General features: G+C 36.0%; 1 protein-coding gene across 2 annotated transcripts in view; it reads left to right on the forward strand.

Annotated features, from left to right (window-relative positions):
- PPP2R3A (protein phosphatase 2 regulatory subunit B''alpha) overlaps nt 1-24,915 on the forward strand; it is a 221,397-nt gene that overhangs the window by 191,684 nt on the left and 4,798 nt on the right. For both annotated transcript variants that reach the window (XM_032630859.1, XM_032630857.1), the window contains 3 exons: nt 1,922-2,097; nt 3,390-3,508; nt 5,178-5,284. In XM_032630859.1, the coding sequence (XP_032486750.1) occupies nt 1,922-2,097; nt 3,390-3,508; nt 5,178-5,284 (402 nt within the window). The remainder of the gene's footprint in view (nt 1-1,921; nt 2,098-3,389; nt 3,509-5,177; nt 5,285-24,915) is intronic.

A 24,915-nucleotide genomic window follows, 5' to 3' on the forward strand; every position in this document is an offset into this window, starting at 1 on the left:
ATCACAATAGCCAAAATATGGAATCAACCTAAATGTTCCTCAAAGAATAAATGGATTAAAAAAATGTGGTATATGTATAAACACACAGTGGAATATTACTCAGCCTTTAAAAAGAAGGAAATCCTATCATTTGCAACATGGATGAACCTGGAGGACATAATGCAAATTGGAATAAGCCAGGCACAGAAAGACAAAAATAGTGCATGATCTCACTTATATGGGAATCAAAAACAAGTCAAACTTATGGAAGCAGAGAGTAGAATGGTGGTTACCAGGGGCTGGGGGTGTGAGGGAAATGGGGTGATGCTGGTCAAAGGGTACAAAGTTGCAGTTATATAGAATGAGTAAATCTAGAGATCTAATGTACAATATAATGACTATATATTTAATATAATATTGTGTTAAATAGTGGAAATTTACTTAGAGAGGGTAGAGTTCAGGTCCTCTCATCCCTACCCCCCCCCAAAAAAAGTGGTAACACTGTGAGGAGATGATATGTTAAGTGGCTTTACTGTAGTAATCGTTTCACTGTGTATATCACATTATTTTGTTATTTTAGTTAAAATGTTTTTAAATTTTTTAATGAAATTAGCTACAGTAAAAAAGTAAAAAGAAACGTAAGATTTAAATTATGTATCTTATTTAACCCAATATATCTAAAATGTTATTTCAACATGTACTCAATATAAAAGTATTGATGTTTTTCTCTTCCTAAGTCTTCAAAATCTGTTGTGTATTTGCACTTAAAGACATCTCAAATTGGACTAGCCACATATAGCTAGTGGCTACCATATTGGACCATGCAGATTTGAATTACAAGAATGCCACAAAAAGAGAATGGATAAGGGGAAACAAAGGTAGGGAAGAAACAAAATAATTTGAGAAAATGTCCAAGAACTAAAGAATACTAGTTTCCAAATTGAGCCCAGCAAAATAAGTGAATTAGATTACAGACTAAGGCACCTCATCATATTATTTCAAAACACCAGAAACCTCTATAGGCTTCAAAGGAAAAAAAAACAAACAAACAGGTTACAGTCAAAGGATCAGTGAGTGGCTTTAGACTTCTCAACAACAATGGATAAATGGAAGACAATGGATCAGTGCCTTTAAAATTCTGAAGGAAAAGAACCACCAACCTATAATTCTATAAATACCAACTACATTGGGAGTAAATAAAAGGTATTTTCAATGATCCAAGATCTAAAAATGTAGCTTTTAGGAAGCTACTGAAGGATGTGTTACACCAAACAAGGAAGTAAACCAAGAATGAGGAAAATGTGATATATAAGAAACAGGAGAAAGATGAAGGGAATTCCTTGGGTGAAACTGTGAACCGGGCCTAGAGATCAACCAGTCTAGATGAGAGTAAGTCAGAAGGAACCAAGAAAGACTTCAAGGAAATGCAATTGATAGAATACCTAATGGGACTGATTATGGATTGTAGAAAACTGGTAGAGGTTTTGGGGTTGAATTAGTAACATGTACTGTATCCCAAAAACTAAGCAAAAAAAGAGAAAAGGAAAATGTAGTTATAAACTCTGAATGTTGAGTAATTTATCTATATATTAAGAGGCTGGGGAGGGCTGTGGGTAAGGTGGAATGAGTGGCAAAACAGCTGAAACCTCATCTTTCATAGTGCAAAATTAATCCACTCCTTAAAACAGAAATATGAGAAAGGAGCAATATAGACATCTTAACTGAAATGTAAAGATAAAAACCAAAATCAGGTGTTGAAAATGGTTGGATCTGGGGAAGAGAAAATAAAGGTCTGCCATTTTTTCTAATAAATTTTGTAAAACTATGTCTAAGTCTAAAGTATACACATATGTAACTTTTAAAAGAAACATGAACAATAATAAATCTGAGTGAATAAAGGACCTTTAACGGGCCATTTCTAATGAGTATCCTTATCTCCTAGCATTGAATACTGGTTCCGCTGCATGGATGTGGATGGGGATGGTGTGCTCTCCATGTACGAGCTGGAATACTTCTATGAGGAGCAGTGTGAACGGATGGAAGCCATGGGCATTGAGCCCTTGCCATTCCATGATTTGCTGTGCCAGATGCTTGACCTGGTGAAGCCAGCCAACGATGGTAAGATTGAGTAAAGAGCCATTTGCATTGTACACCTAGGTGTACAATGCACACTCCGTTGCACTGTAACGGAGTGTGGGATATAATCCTGGATGGTCCTAAATTATTTAACTTCCCAGAGTCTTCCATACAGGCTTTCCAAATACAGAAGTATTTAAGTTTCTCCTTTATTGTTAGCATAGAACCAGCAATTGATGGCAAATTCTGTTTAAGAAATAGGCTTTTTCAACTTAAAACAGAACTACCATATGATCCAGCAATCCCACTCCTGGGCATATATCCAGAGAAAACCGTAAGTTGAAAGGATACAGGCACCCCAGTATTAATTGCAGCACTATTTATAATAGCCAGGACATGGAAGTATCCTAAATGCCCATCAACAGAGGAATAAATAAAGAAGTTGTGGAACGTGTATACAATGGAATATTACTCAGCCATAAAAAAGAATGAAATAATGCCATTTGCAGCAACATGGATGAACCTAGAGATTATCATAAGTGAAGTAAGTCAGACAGAGAAAGACAAATATATGATATCACTTATATGTGGAATCTAATTTTTTTTAAAAAAAGATACAAATGAACTTATTTATAAAACAGAAGCAGACTTATAGATATCAAAAACAAACTTATGGTTACCAGAGGGGAAGGTGGGGAGGGATAAATCAGGAGCTTGAGATGAACACATGCACGCTACTATACTTAAGCTAGATGACCAATGGCGACCTACTGTATAGCACAGGGAACTCTACCCAATATTCTGTGATAGCCTATATGAAAAAAGAATCTAAAAAAGAATGAATACGTGTGTATGTATAACAGAATCACTTTGCTGTACACCTGAAACTAACACAACACTGTAAATCAACTATACTTCAATAAAATTAAAATATTAAAAAATATAAATTAAAAAAATTGTTTAAAGAAAAAAAAAGAAATAGGCTTTTTCCATAGAAACAGAAAGCAGACTAGTGATTACCAGGGGCTGAGGATTTGGGAGGGGAGATGGAGTTGGACTGCTTGATGGGTACAGTTTCCTTTGGGGGTGAAAAAATGCTATGGAATGTGACAGTGGTGATGGTTCTGCAACATTGTGAATGTACGAAAAGCCACTAAGTTGTACCCTTTAAAATGGTTAAAATGGTGAATTTTATGTGAACTTTACCTCAAAAAAAATCAATGTTTATAATCAAATAAGCATAATCAAATATGCACATACTTTTAAACTTCAGTAAAAGTTTTTTTCACTTGCCAAAACAGCTCTTGAAATTTACCAGATTTGTTCTTACACAGGCAAAATAACTCTACGAGATCTGAAGAGATGCAGAATGGCTCACATCTTTTATGACACTTTCTTTAATCTGGAGAAATACTTAGACCATGAACAGAGAGATCCCTTTGCGGTCCAGAAGGTACCAGTATAGTTTTAACTTCTATTTGAGGGCTGCAGTATCAGGGGTTGTGTGCTACAGATAAAAATGGTCTCTGTCTGCAGGAATTCTGGTATTTAAAGAGGTAACATTTAAAACATTTCATCACATACTGAAATGAGAGAATAAAGGACCTAGAGCACATCTCTTCCCATAGTATTAGAAAGTATATTGGGCTTGATTTAACTGTACCATTCAATTTCGGAATGACAAGGTAATAAAAACTAGATGCTCTCCAAAATAAGACAACCTTCAGATAATGTAACACTTTTTCAAGTAGTAATGATCACTGTACATGACTATCAGTTTGAAGACATTCTACAGCTGAAGAGGGGTGAGCTGCCTTCCCCATACACAAAAACCTGTGGACTCTCAGAAAACCCGTGTCCAGAAAAACACCAAACAAACAAAAAGCAGAATATCACCACTTCTTCTAATCCCCTGTTTAAAGAGTAAAAATTATATTGATGGAAAAGAACTGTTTCAGTTGAGTCCTATAGGAGTACAAGTACAGGAAACTTTCTCAGTCTTTTCTTTGTCTTCCATATGTTGCATAACTGTACTTGTAAGAATACAAAGATCAGCTTCTAAAACCAAATACTCTGCACTGGAACTTGGGGCACATCAAGATGCATTATCACTAGCCTGAAGTCAGTATTATATCATTGAGTTTAAGATGCCCCATTATTTTATATACCTTTAAGCAAGAAAAATTATTGCCAATTGTAAGTCTGAGATGCATGCCAATTTCAGAGATGTTAAAAGGGTGGGGTGAAGTGGATTAAATACAGTAATTAAGACATTGTGTAGTCAATATTTAGGTACTTGCATTCTTCTAGGCATAACTAACCTTACACCCTAGGGCAATACTAACTCAATTTCATCATGGAAAGACATCATTTAACCTAGAACATATAATCCAAGATGCTGCCTGTATTGTAGAAGGAAAAGAAAATATATGCCCTTTTTCCCCCTTCATTTCTTTTATTTATGTTCTAAATTTTACTTTAAATTTTTTACCTTTAAATTTTCCTTTTTTTCCTGAGAGGTGGTAATTATCAACATTCTGAAAGTGCAGAAAGTGCTCAGTAAATTCCAAGCACTGTGTTGAAAAGACACTGGTTATATAGAGATGACTCAGTATATAAAGAATGGGTATACAGAGATGAAAAAAGACAGAAGAGCAAAAGGCGGCAACCAAGCATAGTACAGCGAAGGAAATGATTGGGGGGAGAAGGGCAGTTTCTAAAAGATAACACAGATAACACGGTATCTGAGCTGGCTTTGAAAGAAGCAATAAAAATTTGTCAGAGGGAGGGATGGTACATTTCAGGTGGGCATAAGCAAACCACAGGTCACTCCACATAGCTGCTGTGCAAAGTGCCAGAGGAGAAGGGGCTAGAGAAGAGCCTCTGATAACAAGGGTGAAGAATCTAGACCTAAACAGTCTAGCTGCTGAACAGCCTTATAATTTTGTAATTCAAGGTGTAGAAAATCACTTTAGGAATGTTACTTTAGCACCACTTTTAACATGTTTAAATGAAACATTTTTCAGATAGGTTTTTTTCAGTGATGTAAAACATTTGTAATGACCTATCTCCAATTCTTTGTCTTTGATGTTGTTTCCTGTGGCTGTCCTCTTCCCAATCAGGATGTTGAGAATGACAGTCCTGAGCCCTCTGACTGGGACAGGTTTGCTGCTGAGGAATATGAGACCCTTGTAGCAGAGGAGTCTGCCCAAGCACAGTTCCAGGAAGGGTGAGTGAGTCTGCCTTGGTCTTGTAGAACTTTTTTTAACAGGGGTAATAACCACATTAGGACCACCTTAAAAAATCAAGCTAGTAATCCTTTCCTATTTCTACCATTTTTGAATATCATAAAAATGAGTGATTTTAACCAACTTCAGTTAAATGAATATTTCCCCAGCAGTCTTCTCTTTCCTTCTTCACTAATTTCCTGAAAAGTCTTCTCATGTGCCATTTCCTTTAATGGAGTTGTACCTTTCACTGAAAACTGAGATCATTCTGCAGTCACACTACTTTGCTAGGGATGTTAGTACACCCTGTTTATAAAGACAGGAGGAGGCTAGAACTGAAGCTCTTTTAAGTAGTAAAGATCATCATGTTTAAAACAAATCTTTATCAGACATGGTTTTGTGCTTTCAACCCTGAACAGGAAGTAACTTCTACAAGGATTTATAATAGGGTATAATTCCATAAAGGGACTGTGGTAAGAAATTAAATTATCCAAGACTTTTACTGCTTAGAACATTTCAGTAACTATAATTTGCTGGCTCTTTTCATCTTCTAGCGATTCCTTTAGCAGTTCCTATGATTCTTCCTTAGTCATTGTTTCTCTAAGCCTCTCAGTTAACCTTTATTATTAATGTAATGGATTTTGAATAGGCAGTATATTAATTTGATTTAATATTCAAATAAAAGAATAAATAGTAATTTTCCTGCTACCCAGTTGTCCCCAGAAGCAACCACCGTTATCATTTTCTGTGCACCCTTCCAAAGACACTCCATCCCCACTCCCTCCCATGTGTTCTCACACTCTCTCATACACAAACACACATATATACATACATATGTGTATATGTATAAAAGCAAATACACATATACATTCTTTTATTTCTTTCTTCCTCTTACACATATGGTACCATACTCATTATTTAGTTTCCTGCTTTTTCCACACTTTTATAAAGTTTCTGTTATACAAGATGAATAAGTTCTGGAGATCTGCTGTACAACATAGTATCTATAGTTAAAAAATGGTATTGTGCACTTTAAAATATGTTAAGAAGATAGATCTCATGTTAAGTGTTCCTACAAAAGAAAAAAAAACACAAGGAAATGTATGGAGGTAATGGATATGTTTAGTACCTTGGTTGTGGTGATGGTATCACAGATATAAGCATATATCCAAAATCATCAAGATGTATTCACTAAATGTGTACAGTTTTTTGTATCAAACTTCAATAAAGCTAAAAATGATAACAACAAAGATTGGGAGAGCAGCATGGTGAACCAGATACTTGTATTTTATGATCATTGAGGTATAAATGAGGCATCACAAATATTTGGGGGCCCTGAGGTGTATGAAAAAATTAATAAAAGAATAACTGAAGGTTGGAGAAAAAACAAATCAATAAATTGGAGATTATTCCATAAATATATTTAATGAATGTGCTAAGTTTTTTATAACTGCATAATATTCCACTATATAGTTATACCATTATTTTACATTCCTCCGTTCACAAACATTATAGTGAAAACAGTGAAATATTAGAGATATAATGTTGCAGTGAATAATCTTATGTGTCATTTTATACATATGCGGGATAAATTTCTAGTGTGTAGCAAACAGATAGCAAACTTGCAAAGACACAGGAGGATTTTAGAGAAACCAACAAGAAATGATGCAGACACCCAGAACTAGGTATGGTGGGAGCATTTCATCCCTAGGCCTAAAAGGACAAGTAGGTGAAACCATCATCAGAACCCAAAGAGAAAAGCTATATGGAGAGGGTCACCTGACAGAACTTGTGACCTTCGTAATGGGATTTAGCCAACCTGTGACAACCCAGCTGAGGGATAGCTGCTAGAATATCCCATTTCATTCTCATATCCTTCAGTATCCTGCAGGCACTTTGCTTTAGCTTCCAACCAGAAACCAGAAGACAAGAGAGCCCAATGGTGTGGTCCATTTGGGTCAGCCTCCTGGGGCACAGAGCTAGGGGAAGAGTAGATCTAGAGGGATAAACAGAAAATACCCAGCTCAGTAGATAATGTCAAATAGTTCTCCATAGAGATTGAACCATTAAGTCTTGAATATCTTTTTTGAGAGTACTGAAGAAGCCATCACCAAACCACCTTCTTTAATCTAGAGATTTCCTTAATATGCTTAGCCACAAAACTGGGACCTCATTTTTATGTCAAAGACCCAGAGGAAACCCTTAAAATCATTCATCATTCATTGATTATCTTAAGTCTGAGGGCATCAGAAAAGACAGGCAAGTTGATTCACAGGCATGATTTAGTTTTTTGGCAGGGAGCTTCATTAATACGAATTGGGGTAAGTGTACTGATCTTATGAAGCAATATCACTACTGTTAAGAAGATGTGTAGATGTTTATAATAGTGAAAACTGGAGACAATCTAAGTATTTAATAAGAAGATGATTAATAAAATTACCCTACACATACACAGTGCAATCCCATGTAACCATTAAAAATCATTTTGTGGATGTATAATTCTTAACTAGCAAAGAAAAAACAGAGATGTGAAAGAAGGCTTTGAAATATCAAGTAAAACTGAATAGAAAGGAACAAAATAAAGTTATCAGAAAATTAGGTATATATAAGGAAAACAAAAGGGATCTAACTTAAACACACTAGACAGTGGAGCAAATGAAATAGAAAAAAATATTCAAAGATAACAGAAAAGCTTTTTTGAAATTAAAGAAGACCTGAATCTGAAAGGTCAGAAGTCACACCATATCCAGGAAATACTGATGATGACTGGCCCCATAGATGTGTGGTGAATTTAACAGAATTCAAAGATAAATAAAAGTTTACTTTGGGGGCTTTTTCCATTTTTAAAAAATGCAAGTCACCAGACAAAAGAGGAAAAAGAAATCAGCCTTGCCTCAGGTACCTCCACAGTAAAAATAAATACTAGAAGATCATAAAATAATATTTATAACTTTCTCAGAGAAAGAAATTCTATATCCTAAAATTTTATACTAACCCAAGATGGCATTCAAACATGAAAACACAAATGGATATTTTCAAACATACAAGAACTGAAAGGAATAAAGCACCCATGAGCTCTTCTTTAAAAAGGACATAATCATAAAACCAAGAGATGAACCAAAATAGAGAGCCCAGAAATGGAATGGCCATGGTGGAAAAGAAATAATAGTGAGTGTTCAATCCATTTAAATATAAAAGGATAGAGGCAGAACATAATATTCTGGAAAAAATAATATAACTAAAAGTGGGATGTGGAGAGGAGGAAGAAATATATGTGTAAGTTTCATTAGCAGGGCCTCAACAGCTACCCTCTAAAGCTGATAAGTCAAGTTGAGGGTTTAAGGCTATTAATTAAACGCTTGAAAAACCAAAGCCAGACTCTAAATATTCTAATTCAATCAGAAAACATGTACACACAAAAAAGAAAAACACAGACCACGCAGCATAAAGATGAGAGAACTAAAACAAATACTTTTAGGTCAGTGAATATAAATGGAACAAACTCACTTATTAAAAGAAAAGTATTGAACTACAGAATGACAACAAAAGCTGAATTAAAAAAGACTAAACACCCCAAAAAAGCTGTCCTGATAACATCAGATTCTTGAAGCAGAAACTCCAAAAGGAATAAAAAGGAGAAATTGAAACCTGTATTTGCAGCCATAATAAAATATTCCCTGAAAATGGATACCTTTGTGGTTTATTGTCCAGAGACCATTTACAAAATACATATTAGGCCACAAACAAAACTTCAGTGGACTTCTAAAAAGTAACAGTAATACAGACTAGCTTCTCATTTCAAGGAGGTAAACAAAGCATCCTGTAGTTTTCAGTCTCTGATACCATATAAAAATAAGAAATACAGAGCACCACTTGAAGTAATAGGAGAAACTTTCAGTGGACTAAAAGAAGGAAAGCAGATGGAATCAGAATGAAGAGGGAGCCAGAGCTTAGGTTCTATGCAGGAAGATGAGGAAGATAATTGCCATAGATAAAGGGAGCAGCACTTACAGATGATTCATACCTTAATTTGACTGAAACCAAGAGCAAAAGAGAGACCAGAAGAAGCAGCATCCCGGGAAGTTGAACCCTGTACATCCCATCCTACCCATAAAGGAAAGACAAAATCAGTGAGTATGGGATCTTCGGGCAGCATGGCCCATCCATCCCCCTATTCCCATTTAAAACACTAGCAACCCCACATTGCTCTCTCCTAAGCAGCCAGTGCAGAGGCAACAGTCTGTTCTCTACTACATAGTAAAGTGGACAAATATCAACCAATAAAATACTCAACAAATGGAAGAACTTTCAACCCTGGAAGGAGACTCACTACAACAATCAGAACAAGACATCAAAATGGGTATATTTACTTTTCTTTTTTCCTGCACCGCACAGCATGTGGGATCTTAATTCCTCAACCAGGGATCGAACCCGTGCCCCCTGCAGTGGAAGCGCAGTCTTTAATCACTGGACCGCCAGGGAGGTCTGACTATTTTTAGAGATAAGAGAGAATATTACACTCTTCAGGCAAGACCAGCCAGATAGTATCTTTCCAGTATCTGGAAATGAAAAGAAAAAAAATCTTAATGAAAAAACATAATCATTGGGCTAAATAATAGAATGGACACATCTGAAAAGTTTTTGATTTGGAATATTGATTGTGATACAGGAGTAAGAAATCCTTGTAGAAACCAGTAGAAATAATAGCCAAATAATTCCCAGAATTTTAGCTGTTTAAACAAATAAAAATATACACAGAAACAGGAATCAGCAAATTTTTTCTGGCCAGGTAGTAAATATTTTAGGCTTTGCAGGTCTCTGTCACAATTACTTAGCTCTGCCATGGTGGTGTGAAAGTAGCCATAATGTGTAAGCAAGTGAATGTGGCTGTGTTCCAATAAAATTGTAATAATAGACACTGAGATATTAACTTCAGATCATGTTCACATCACAAAATATTCTTCTTTTGATTTTGTTTTCAAATTTAAAAAGGTAAAACCATTCTTAGCTCATGGGCTGTACCAAAACAGGTGGTGAGACAGATCTGGCCCACCGATTGTAGTTTCCCAATCCCTGTAGTAGAGTGAAATTTCAGAACATAAAAGATAAAGAACTGAAAAGCTACCAGAGAGGGAAAAGAAAAGATTACCCACAAATTAAACACAAAAAGAAATAGATACACTAACTAATATGTATAAAATAGACAACTAACAAGAACCTGCTATGTTGCACAGGGAACTCCACTTCACTTCACTATATAGTAGAAACTAACACAACATTGTAAAACAACTATACCCCAATTTAAAAAAAAAGACAGAAAGAGAGCACTTCACTGAAATACTGAAAAGAAAAAACCTTTGAACCCTGAATTCTGTTCCTATTTAAATGTGAGGGCCAGATAAAGACATTTTTAAACATTCAAAGATGCAAAATGGTTGCCACCCACAGATGATCTCTGAAAGAAATATTAAAGGGTATTCTTCAGCAAGAAGGTAAATATATCCTAGAGGAATAGTGGGATACAAGAAACAACAAAATTAGTAAAATTTATCCTTAGAATTAGGGAAGTATTGATTATAGATACTGTTAACAGAGAGCGTAAAAGAAGGTCGGGGTAATATGCTATGAATCTTCATTAGAGTGAAGAATATAGACACTGATAAATTTATATTTAACAATGACTAGAGTTAAAGTATGTCTGTTGGGCTTCCCTGGTGACGCAGTGGTTAAGAATACGCCTGCCAAGGCAGGGGACACAGGTTCGAGCCCTGGTCCAGGGAGATCCCACATGCCACAGAGCAACTAAGTCCATGCACCACAACTACTGAGCCTGTGCTCTAGAGCCCGCGAACCACAGCTACTGAAGCCCGCGTGCCTAGAGCCTGTGCTCCACAACAAGAGAAGCCACTGCAATGAGAAGCCTGTGCACCGCAACGAGTAGCCTCTGCTCTCGGCAACTGGAGAAAAGCCCGCACGTAGCAACAAAGACCCAATGCAGCCAAAAATAAATACATAAAGCAAATAAATTGAAATTTATTTATATATGTCTGTTAAAAAGTTTAAGGACGGGGCTTCCCTGGCGGCGCAGTGGTTAAGAATCTGCCTGCCAATGCAGGGGACATGGGTTCGAGCCCTGGTCCAGGAAGAACCCACATGCCATGGAGCAATTAAACCCATGCACCACAACTACTGAGCCTGCACTCTAGAGCCTGTGCTCCGCAATGAGAAGCCACCGCAACGAGAAGCCCACGCAATGCAACAAAGAGTAGCCCCCACTCACCGCAACTAGAGAAAGACCGCGCACAGCAACTAAGACCCAACGCAGCCAAAAATTAAAAAAAAGAAAGTTTAAGGAAAACCACTAAAAGAAATATTAAATAGAAAACTTTCTAATCATTTTTAGAAAAAGACAGTAGACTATTAACTGGAAAAATAGTTGTATAAAGAAAACTCAATCTACTAAAAGACAATGTGTTTATCAGTATTCTTTTGGTGAGAAGTGACTTTAACTCAAATTGGCATAAGGGGGTAAAAGCATTAGCAAAAAGGAAATTATTGAACTTTTATTGAATTCAATAATTATTGAATTATAGAACTGAGAAGTCTAGGGATAGTACTGACTTTAGAGACTTTGACTTTATCTCTTTCATCTCTTAGATAATGCTTTCCTTTCATTCTTTCACTCTTCAGCAAGTTTTTTATATGTGGTGGCAAGATGATACCTTCAAGTTCAAATAAAAGAGAAAATCCCTTTCCCACAAGGTCCAACAAGCTGCCCAGGACTTGTGTTGGCTCTGATTGGCTTGGTTTGGGTCTAGTCCCTGAACCAGCTCCTGAAGGAGTTAGGCCCAGAACTTAGCTTGGACAGGAGTCAAGTTCATCCAAACCATGTGTATTCCCAAGGAAACTTTGGGAATTTTGAAAATATGGCCCCAAAAAAGGAAATACTATACTGGTAAAGGAACACCAGATGTCCACTACAGTAAGAAAGGAGACAAGAAGACAAAGACAGACAAAATAAATGGACAAAGTAAGTCCAGATAAAGTATGAATCACAAAACTCAGAATGGATTAAAAATCCAACTGTACACCATTCTTTTAGATTCATACCTAACACAGGGGTAACAGTCAAATAAATAGTAAACAAGAGGAAATCAGGTATAGCAATGTTAATGAGACAAAGAGAATTGAAATCTTTAAAAGAAACTTACCAGTATTTCAGCAGCTGGCCATGAAAATAAGTTACGAACTTTATGCAATACATAAAACAAATCTGATATAAATACAAGGAAAAATTCACAATCCCATAGTCATATAAAAACCAACAAATCAAACAGGCTGAAAAATTCATAAAAAATATAGAATTAGTAAACTTTCATAGAGGTACTCAAAAGTATACTTGGTACCCAACAAATACACATGGAACCATCACAATAAAGTACCTATTTATTAAGGCATGAAGGAAACGGCAACATTTTTTAAAATTACTAGCATATAGGGCACATTTGTTACTTAAAATGTAACCTGAAATTAACAACAACAACAAAAATGCACATATCTGGAGAGTTAAAAATAAAATTTTGAAAAATTTAATATATCTTAAAATAATTGTTAAGCTAAAGAGAAGATCAAAATACCAACTACAGTTTCTTTTAGAATCAGGCAATGAAAGCATTATATTTATTAAAATCTGTGGGATATGGACAGGGGAAAACTTGTAACCTGTAGACAGAAATAAATGAATTAGGCGATGCATGAAAAAGGATGACAAAATAGACCCAAATAAAGTACATGAAAGGAAGAAGTTCAACAACTGTATTTCAAACAAAAATAAATCTATTAACTTATCCACACATACCCATATTCTGTGCCAAGCACTATTCTAAATATTTTAATTCATAAAACTTCTATTTTGTAGGTGCTGTTATCCCTAGTTTACAGATATTAAAACTGAACTACAGAAGATTAATCTGTCAAATCTACCAACATATATAAAAGAATACATCATAAGTAAGGGGGTTTTATCCCAAGATTGCAACAGTGGTTCAACTTTACAAAATCTGTCATTAACAGATGAAAGGAGTAAAAAAGGAAACAAAATATAAACTGATTCTTTGAAGGCATGTGATAAAATATATCTTCTGGTTTGGAAAAAAATCATAAAACTAAGCAAACTTAAGAGCACCTCCTTAATGGGTAAAGGGTATTAATCCCATGCCCCAGAAACAACCAGCTAAAAATATAATAGAAAAAAATCCTATTTGTGATATCAACAAAAAAAGTGACTCCAAAATATATGTGAAGAAAATATAAAATTTCACTAAAAGTTATAAAGATCATTCCCCATGTTAAAATTAATTTATTAATTTGATATAATCCCCCCAAATATGTTGTAGAACTTGATCAGCTAATTCTAAAACTCATACTGAACAATAAATACAAAAGACTTGCAGTGAGTTCTGAAAAGAAACAAAGGTATGGTGGGGCACAGGGGATGTGTACTATGAAGCCATAGTAATTAAACTCATTTTAGAATCCATGCCAAAACAGAAGATTTATGCAAAGCAATACAGTATATGATAAAGACAGTGTGTCAAGAAAAGTCTAGTCAGTAAAATGTTGGCTCTCTGGTGGAGTGAAGAAAGTACATATTAAGCTAATATCTGCATGCAAATAAAGAGTTTAAAAGCAAAAAAGTGATGGGAGAAATTTATAGGGAAATTATTTATAGATTTGAGTATATTTTAAAAGTGACAAATTCTATATCACAGTCAAAAGCAAACACATAGGGTTGAATACTCTTTCATAAATTGGATTCTTCAAAATCAATAGTTAAGAACATGAATATTAACCAATTCTACAACATCAAAAGATAGAAATTTCACCCAGGAAATAACAAAGAAAAATCTCACTTCACCAACAGTTAAAACGTAGTAGCCAGATGTAACAATTTTAAGTGTTATCTGTACTTAACAACAAAGCCCCAAAATACATGAAACAAAAATTGCCAGACAATTCAACAATTATAGCTGGAGATTTCAACACTCCTCTTACAGTAACTGATAGAACTAGAGACAGTCACTAAGGATACAGAAGACTTGAACAACACAGTCAACGTATTTGATCTAATCAATATATACACTCCACAAAACAGTAACAAAATACGCATTTTTCTCAAATGCACATGGAACTTCTTCAGGAAAGACCATCTGTTAGGTGAATAAAACAAGATTCAGTAAATTCAAATCAAGTATGTTTTCTGACCATTATAGAATTACAAATCAATAACAGAAGGAAATCTGGGAACCCCAAAATGTTTGGAAATTAAGTAACACACTTCTAAAGACGCATGGGTCAAAGAAGACACTGCAGGGAAATTTAATACTATCTTGAAACGAATGAAAATAAAAGAACATATGAAAATGTATGAGGTGCAATTAAAGCAGTGCTTAGAGGAATATTTATGGCCCAGAAAGGTCGAACATCAGTAATATAAGCTTCCATCTTAAGAAGCTAGAAAAAGGAAGAGCCAAATAGACCCAAAATAAGTAGAAAGAAGGAAATAACAAAGATCAGAGTAGAAATCCATGAAATAGAAAATAGGAAAATAATATGAAAGAACTGATGAAACCAAAAGTTGGTTCTTTGGAAAGATTTTAAAAGAGATAAAGCTTTAGAAAAAACGAGAGAGAGAGAGAGAAAGGAATAAATTAAAATCAGGATGAAAGAGGTTGCATCACTATGGACACTATAGAACTTAATTATAAAGGAATATTATGAACAACTTTATCCCAATAAATTTGACATCTTAGATGACATGGGACAAAATCCTCAAAAAACTCAAATTACCAAAACTGGCTCAAGTAGAAATGGAAAATCAGAATAGACTATATCAAGATACTAAAGTTATTAAGTTTTCCCCAAAAGAAAAGTCCAGGTCCAGATGGTTCCAATGGCAAGTTCTGTCAAATATTTAAGGGAAAAAATAATACCAATCTTTCATTAATACTGTCAGAAAATAATAGTAGGAGGGGAACGCTTCTAAATTTATTTTAGAAAGCCAGTATTACCTTTATACCAAACCCAGACAAAGATCACGAGAAATGAAAACTGCAAACCAGTATCCCTCATGAACATCAATATAAGACTTTTCACAAAATATTTATCAAATCCAGCAACATATAAAAAAGATTATACACTCTAAGTGGGGTTTACCTCAGGAATGGAAGTCTGTCTTAACATCTGAAAATCTATTAATGTAATACACCATATTCATATTAAAGGACAAAAACCACATAATTTCCACAGACACACAAAAAGCATTTGACAAAATCCAACATCCATTCACAGTAACTCTTACCCCAGTAAGGATAAAAAGGAACTTCCTTAACCTGATAAAAGGCATCTATAATTAACATCATACGTATAGTGAAAAACTGAATGCCTTTCCACTAAGATCAGGAACAAGGCAAGGATGTTTCTGTCCCTCCCCATTTCTACTCAGCACTGTAACTGAGGGTCCTATCCTGTGCAGTAAGACAAGAAAAAAAAACATTAAAAGTGTTCAGATAGATTGGAAGGAAAAAAGTAAATCTATTCCTAGATTATATATCCTTTAAGTAGAAAATACAAAGAAATCTGTGTAAACGCTACCAGAACTAATAAATGAGTTAGCAAAGTCTCAGAATACAAGCTCAGTATACAAAAATCAGTTGTATTTCCATGTACTAGCAATGAACAATCAAATAGTGAAATTCAAATAAAAAATTCTATTCACAACAGCATCAAAAAGAAAAAATACAATAAATATAACAAAAGAACTATAATACTTGCACGCTGAAAACTGCAAAACAGTGCTGAGAGAAATTAAAGACCCAAATAAATAGAATTAGTATTGTTAAAATGTCAATTCTCCCCAAATTGATCTACAGATTTAACCCACTCCCTATCAAAATCCCTGCAGGCTTTTGTTATAGAAATTGGCAAACTGATCCTAAAATTTATATAGAAATGCAAAATACCTAGAATAGTCGAACACTTTTTTAAAAGAACAAAGTTGAAGGACTTAGGCTACCTGATTTCAAAACTTACTAGAAAGCAAACAACCATCATGGCATTGTAGAATTGCTAAGTATACACAATCAATGAAACACTCTAGAAATAGACCCTCATATATACAGCCAATTAATTTTCAACCAAAGAAGAAAGGGTGGTCTTTTCAGAAATGATGCTGAAATAATTGGATGTCCATATGCAAAAACAAGAACCTCAATCCACATCTCACACCATATACAAAGATAATTATCTCGAGTTCCCTGGTGGTCTAGTGGTTAGAATTTGGCACTTTCACTGCCATGGCCTGAGTTCAATCCTTGGTGGGGGAACTGAGATCCCACAAGCCGCATGGAGTGCCAAAATAATTATTATAATTATTAATAAATAGTAATTATTATCTCAATAAATTTAAGAGCTGAAACCCTAAAGCTTCTAGAATAAAACATAGAAAAATCTTTGTGACCTTGGGTTAGGCAAGAGCAATAAAAATATTGATAAATTGGACTTACTTCAAAATTAAAAACTATTGCTCTTCAAAGACACCATTAAGAAAATGAAAAAGACACACTGGGGGAAAACATTTCTAAAACATCCTGATTAAGGATTCTTCCCAGAATATATAAAGAACTTACAGCTCAATAATAAAATGACAACCTAATTTTTTAAGTGAACAAAAAATTTGAATAAATATTTAACTAAATTAGAGGTACAAACAGCAGAGAGATATATGAAAAGATGCTTTACATCATTAGACATTAGGAAAATGTAAATTGAAACCACAATGAGATACACTACACAGCCACTAGAACATCTAAAATCACCAATTGGCAATGATGTGAAGAAGCTGGAACCCTCATATATTGGACTGATGTGGATGTAAAATTATGTAGCCTCTTTAGAAATGTTTGGCAATTTCTTAAAAAGTTAAACATACATTTATCATATGAATCAGTTCCACTCCTAGGAATCGACCCAAGAGAAATGTTTACCCAAGACTTGTACATGAATGTTTACAGCAGCATTATTCTTAGTAGCCCAAAACTGAAAATAATCCAAATATCCACTAAACTGGTGAATTGAGAAACAAAATATAGTATATCCATGTAATGGAGTGCTCTTCAGCAATAAAAAAAAAAAAAAGGAATGAACCATTGACAAACACAACATTGATGAATCTCAAGCCAAGTGAAAGAAGCTAGACAAAAAGAGTATATTCCAATCTTGTCTGATTCCATTTATGTAAAATTCTAGAAAATGCATCCTAGGGACTTCCCTGGCAGTCCAGTGGTTAAGACTCCGTGCTCCCAATGCAGGGGACACGGGTTCAATCCCTGGTTGGGGAACTAAGATCCCGCATGCCACACAGCACAGCCAAAATTTGAAAAAAAAAAAAAAAAAAAAAGCAGGCTTGCCAAAGGGGAAAGGGGCAGGGAGGATGGATTGGGGGGTTTGGGATAAGCAGATACACACTACCATATATAGGGTAGATGACCAACAAGGATTTACTGTGTGGCATAGGGAACTCCATTCAGTATCTTCTGGTGACCTATAGTGGACAAGAATCTGAAAAAGAGTATATACGTATAACTGAACCACTTTGCTGTACACCTGAAGTACACAGTATTGCAAATCAACTATATTTCAATAAAAAAGAAAATATCACAATTTTTTAAAATTTTCTAAAAAATTCTAGAATGACAGAAACCAAATCAGTGGTTAGCTGGGGAGGGCACAAGTGATTCTAAAGGGGCATGAGGAAACTTTCATTGGGGGGGGGCAGGGGGGTGGATATTTACATGATCTTGAGGTGTTGGTTTTACAGGTGTATACAAAAGTCAAAACTTATTAATTATACACTTTAAATATGAGCAATTTATTCTATGTCAAATATACCTCAATAAATAAAAGGAAAGAACTACTAATACATGCAACAACACGGATGAATCTAAAAAATACCATTCTACATGAAAGAAGCCGGACACTAAAGACTACATATTATATGATTCCATTTATATGAAATTTCTAGAAAAGGCAAAATTATAGAGCCAGAAAACAGATCAGTGGTTGCCTAGTTCCAGGATTGAGAGTACAAAGTGAATGCAAACAAGCACAGGGAGAGGAAAGGCAGATGGAGAGATGAAAGTATTCTACAATTGAATTGTGGTGATGATTGCACAATTACTAAAACACATTAAACACTTAAGATCAGTGAATTCTATGATATGTAAATTAAACTTAAATAAAACATTAGTAAAAAGCAAGCACCCAAAAAAGTTTAGCTTATTAAATTGGCAGGAATTTTTTAAGAGATGGTATGAATTCAGTACATGCTTGCATTCCTGCTGTATACTAAGCACTACTGGATATTGGTGAACACAGACAGGATCCCTGCCTTAGCAGGGAAAAACAGGCAGGTACAATTAAAATAAAGTGTCTTAACTGCTCTCTCATAGAAGCAGCACATTGTAGTAACATACTGCTGGTAGAAGCAAATTGGCCCAACCTCCCTGGAAATTAATCTGACAATATGCTGTAAAAGCCTGAATTCATACCCTTTGACTCCCGATTCTAATTCTGGGTATCGATTGTAAATAATCAGAAATTTAGATAAAACTGTTCTATCCAAACAGTTGGCATTGGTCACAGGTAATTATAAAATTAAAAAATTCAAAGCAACACAAATGCACGATAATAGAATAGTTAAGTAAGTCATGGTATCTATGTGTCATATTTTGCAGACATTTAAATTATGTGTTGCACAAAAATGTAACATGGAGAAATCAGGGTTACAAACTTGTGATATAATCTCAATATTAAAAATGTGTATCTATATAAACATGCTAAATGATAAGGCTCCAAAATATTAACAGTGGTTAACTCTGGGCTGTGGGATTGCAAGTACTTTGGTTTTTTTTTTTTAGTACTTTGGTTTTTTATACTGTTCTGTAATTTATAATGTTTGTATAATGAACATGTACTACTTTAATAAACAGGAAGAAGTTATTTTTCTCCTTTATCTGTTTACATAGCTGATATATATTCACTGCAGAACAGTTAGAAATGAAGATAAAAATCTTCACCTAAAATCTACCACCCAGAGATAGCCTGACTTATCATTTGGGAGTATATCCTTCTAGACATTTCTTTGCAAATAGATAAGTAATTTGTTTTACAGAAATGGAACTTTATACTACATATTGTTTTGTAACCTGATTTAGAGGAAGGAGAAAATAGAGATAGCAGGTCTAAACACTTAGAAGTTTATTAGTCTAAAAAGGAGAGAAAATAGATGGCAACTAAAGAGAATAGGTAACTGGCTCAAGCAAAAGTTTTTCTCGAGTTGTGTTAGTGCTCAAAGAAGGTGCCAGTGTGTGTGGAGGGCAGAGAGGGGAAGCAAAGGGATACAGGCAGAAATACAGGTGAGGGGTCACGAGAGGAGATGCGGAGACCAGCTGTAGTGAAATTTGACCAGTGCATATGAGAGGCTTCTGCTGGACACCCATCTTCTCATGTTGTGGGAGATAAGATAAGGCCTACACAGAGCACATGTGGGTGATGAGATCTCAAGGGGAGAGGAGAAGCCTTACAACAGCCATGGCCTGTAGGGTGAGCACTAGAATGTCAACAAAGGAGAAGAAAGGCCTCTTTATTACAGTTGTTAGTAACTGACTGACATGGTTCAAAAGCAAGGCCAGACCCAGAATTCCAAGGCTACATCACCTAGGGCTTCATCTCAAGAGGAATTACAAATAAATTAGGGTGAGTTTGCCAAACAGAAATTACCAGAATCAAATATTAGAAAGGGAGGATGCATGGTAGTGCCATGGAAAGAGCATAAGCTTAGGAGCCAGACAGATCTGGTTCTACCTCCCACTCACCAGCTGGGCAGGTTATCTGACTCCTGAGGCTAAGTTTCAGAAGATACCAGCAACCACCTTCCAAGGTGGTTGTGAGAATCAAAGATAATACATATAAACACCTGGCACATCGTAGATACCTGACAAATAATAGCTATTACTGCTCCCTGAAGGAGAAGAGATACAATATAACATCATGGTTAAAAGCACAGAATTTGGATTTAGACAAATTTAGTTAACTTCAAAGCCATGCTCTATCAATCACTAGAGCAAGCCTCAGCATCCCCTATACAATGAGGATACCACCTGCCACACCAAGCTGTTTCCGGATTAAATAAGACAATGTACATAATGTATTATGCCCTTAGGCATAGTGCCTATGTAATCAATAAACAATGGCTATTATTACTACCACTTCTGTGATCTTGGTCACATTATATAACCTCTCTGAATTATAATTTAGTCAGGTATTACATTAGCATTCCACTGTCTACCTTGTTCCCTTCATTCCCAGGGCACAGAACATGGCACACAGTTGGCAACAGTAAATATCTGTTGCATGAACAACAGGACTGTACTGAGAATTAAAGATAATGTATATAACGTATCTAACAGTGTCTGGCATATAAATCCTGGGAAAAATGGACCTATTTGTGTTTCCACTGGAGCATGGGCTCCTTCAGGGCAGAGCACCTTGTTTTATTCATCTTGTAATACCAGCACCTGGCAAACTGTTAGGGATGTAGGAGATCCTTAGCAAATGTTTACTGAGTGGCACAGAAGGCAGCAGTAACCTGGCAGCCACCCTCACTACAAGAATAACGCAGGAGCCCAAACAACTTGACCCTCCAAAATCAACTTGAAATTCTCTATCTACTTTACCATCTAACATCATAGGTCACCTCTGGGCCAAGTGCCTGTACCTCCTGATTCAAGGCTCGTACTTAGGTAATGCCTTCAATAAGCAACCTAGTAAAAGATAATAAGTAATCTGGTAATGACTCCATATTTTAGTGAGGTGAAAGAGGGTAAAGGGTCTCCATAAGTATGAGTTTGCAAACATTGTGAAGTATCCCATCTAGCATCAAAGTAATGAACGGTCTTAGGGGAAGCCAAGGTACCAGTTACATATACCTAGTCAACTAAATGACCATGACTATGTGTCACCTACATGAAGATAGCAGGTTATGACACCAAACTTATAGTTAACATTCTTATGGTTTCTGCAATAAAGTTTAAAACTCCACAAAAACTGTGAAAAGCAGGCTAAAGGGTCCCCTATGTTGCTATCTTAAGAAAACGCAGCCTGTAATAATTAGAAACAAGATTCTCTGCCAATCTGACAAATACTTGATTACTTCAGATTTTTAGTTAAGAGTCTTTTACATTATCTCAAAAATACTTTCTTACCGGATATTCTGGTGTTTCACCAACAGCTTTACATTTGATCAACTTAGATTAAGCACAATTTTCTTTTGCATTCTGAGAGTCATTATCTGATTAGTAGAGAAAGATAAGCTTACTGCAGAAAAATTGCAAAATATAAAGAGATTAAAATCATCCTCGGTTCAGTCATCCAGAGGTAACCATTATTTATACTTTGGTATATTTCTTTTTGATGCTTAATGTTACTAGTGTATTCAAAAACATGACTTTTAATGCTTCAGAGTATTCTCTCAAGCAGTAACACATCCATTTTCCCTATCATCGGACATTTAGATAATTTAGAAGAACTGTTTTCTACTGAATGTTTTTAAAGGTGGATTTCTCCTTTATACTAAATATAAACATGTACTGACTTACACCTTGTATGAGATCTACATTTACTTCATTCAGCACTGGAAAATAAGACACTGTAGGCAAAGAAGGCCCATCAGAAACCCACTGGAGCAGTCTTCCAGGAATGTATGCTATTGAGAGTCAAGTCTGGGGTAAGGGGCTGTATGGAGCCTGGCTGTCCTGAGTGAGGTGGGAGAATTTAGCAGAAGAGCAGGGATCGTGGCGGGTGGGGTACGTGTGTGTATACATTGGGGCATGAGTTATAATCTTACAAGTCCAATAGTTCTGAGTCATTATTTTATAATCTAAAATTTATTCTAAAATTTTTATACTATCTACATCCAAAATAAGTAAGAATTAATAATTGATGACTCATGACCCTAGAACTGCAAGACATCCTCAACCATCAAAAATGTAGTATCAGGACTTCCCTGGTGGTCCAGTGGTAAAGAATCCGCTTTCCAATGCAGGGGACGCGGGTTTGATACCTGGTGGGGGAACTAAGATCCCACATGCTGCGAGGCAACTAATCCCACGCGCCACAACTACTGAGCTCGCGTGCCTCAACAAGAGAGCCCACGCGCCCTGGAGCCCACATGCCACAACTAGAGAGAGGAAACCCAGGCGCCACAACGAAGAGCCCACACCTCAATGAAAGATCCCGCACGAAGACTCCACGTGCCGCAACTAAGACCTGACGCAGCCAAAAATAAAGAAAAAAAAAATGAAGTAGGATCAACTTTCTGAGGCAGGAAAGGAGGTGGTACATATTAGGAAATTTTAACAAAAGTTGAAGCAAAAGATTTTCTATAATAGTTACTGAATGGGTCAATAAGGAAATTCTCTGAACCAAAATCTAACTTCTAAAGTATTGATATTTCAGGTAATCCATTTTATATAAATGACTTAGGTTATCTGTTCTTAAAAGCATAAAGGTAAAATTCATCCACTCCTATTTCTAAAGTGTTATAGACTCCAATTCAGAGAACTATTTAACAGTTTATTTTATACATACAGCCAGCATATATCTTAGATTTCCTCAGATAAGCCCTGAATCAAATATTCTATCCCTTTGCCCCTGTAGTCAGAATCCCAGAAGTGGAATCAAACCACAACTCCCAGACAACACCCTGAAACTGCATACAAATTCTTTGTCAGACCACATATGTGCCAGTCATTATTTCTGCTCATTCTAGCTATTATACTTCCATCCCAGGAATCTGCAGAACTAGCCCTAATACTTTTGCCCAGAAATTGCTCATCTGAAAGGGGAAACTTACTTAGGGAAACAGGTTTCTAAAGGCTATCATATTGCTAGCAAAAATATGATATCTGGCAAATTGCAAAAGTATATGAACCATCATTTTCCCTTATGCTAACTATGAAGTTACTAGTAGTTGCTACTATGTTACTACTAAGTTAAAGAATTTGTTCTCAATTTGATATCTAGGGTTTCTTAGTGAACTGTTTGTGAACTCTATGAGTTCTGCTTTAAAGCTCTGGCCAATTAACAGAGAATACCTCATAAAATAATTTCATTTGAGCCCAGTGGAATCCCAGTGACCTACGAGTAAACCTGGAAGTGGTCATTTAGAAGGAATCAGTAAACATTCTCTCTCCCTCAGGAATTCCTGGAGAGCAGGATAAAGATTAAGGCTCTTGCAGTTCTGACTTTAGTGACTTCAAGGTGACTTCTGCACCCTCACCATTTTACTGACTCCAGCCTTCCCCAACAACTCAACACATAGTTTTACAAAAGCATTAGGACATCATTTTTCATTCAACAGTACATTTTAAGCACCTAGCACCAGGCACTAGACTATATAGCCCAAGAAAATTAGTGAGTTATAAAATGGACACTTTACAGTTGAGTAGGGATGACATTTATTTAATTATACAGTTATGAAAGAAATAAACAGGGTAAACCAATAATGGAGAGAGGCTTGCAACTTAGGATGCTGAGGGAAGAAGAATCTCCTAGGGAGGTGATGAGAACCTAAAATTTGAGAAGGAAAATTATGCAAAAAGCAGGGAGCAAAAATGTTCTAGGCAGAGGGAAAAATATAAGCAATGGCTCTGAGGCAGGAAACTGTGTTGAGGACATTTTAAAAGGCCAGTGTAGCTGGAGTATAGTGAGCAACAGAGGGAAATGTGGCTGGAAAGATCAGCAGGGGCCAGATCATGTAGGGCCTAGGGAAGAAACTGAAAAAAGTTAAACAAGGTAGTAGTGTAACCCCACTTGCGTTTTTTGAAGATTACTCTGCTACATTGGTAGAGGGGCAATAGAGGCAGGAAGACAAATAAGGAGGCCATTGCAGACATCTAAATAAGAGATGGTGGAAGCTCAGGCACTGGGAATCAAGAACCTTTTCAATGACATCTCAGATTAAAAGATGAGCACAAGTTAACCAAAGGGGGAAGGGCACTGCAGGCCACTGAAAAACAGGTATTGTACCGTGGCATTAGGTCCCAAGACCTATTCTGACACTGTAAACAGTCTGGTATGACAAAAGCAAAGGGTATGTGATAGGAGCGAAGGCAAGAAGACCAAGTGTTAGAAAACTATTGCAATAATCCAAGCAAGAAAGTATAGCATCCTGAACTAAATCAGCGGCAATGGAGAGGAAGAAGCAGGACTGCATCCATGTGGTATTGAAAGTGGTAGGAGAGAGTGGCTGGATTTGAAGAGGGAAGGGGAAAGGCAGGAAGAGGAGCTTGGAATAACAAGGTTTATGGTTTTGAGTAGGTAGATTATGGTGCTGTTTGCTAAAATAGGGAGAACCAGGGGTATGGGAAGGACGAGTCCAGGTTTGTACACGCTGCCATATGGGAAGAGCCACTTAATAGACAGCTGGATACGTGGCAGTCTCCAACTTAGAAAGAGGCTGAGGCTAGACATGTACATTTAGAAACCACAGGTGAACAAGTGGTAGATAAAGCCA

This window comes from Phocoena sinus, chromosome 4 (assembly GCF_008692025.1).
Source record: "Phocoena sinus isolate mPhoSin1 chromosome 4, mPhoSin1.pri, whole genome shotgun sequence".
NCBI classification, from domain to species: domain Eukaryota; kingdom Metazoa; phylum Chordata; class Mammalia; order Artiodactyla; family Phocoenidae; genus Phocoena; species Phocoena sinus.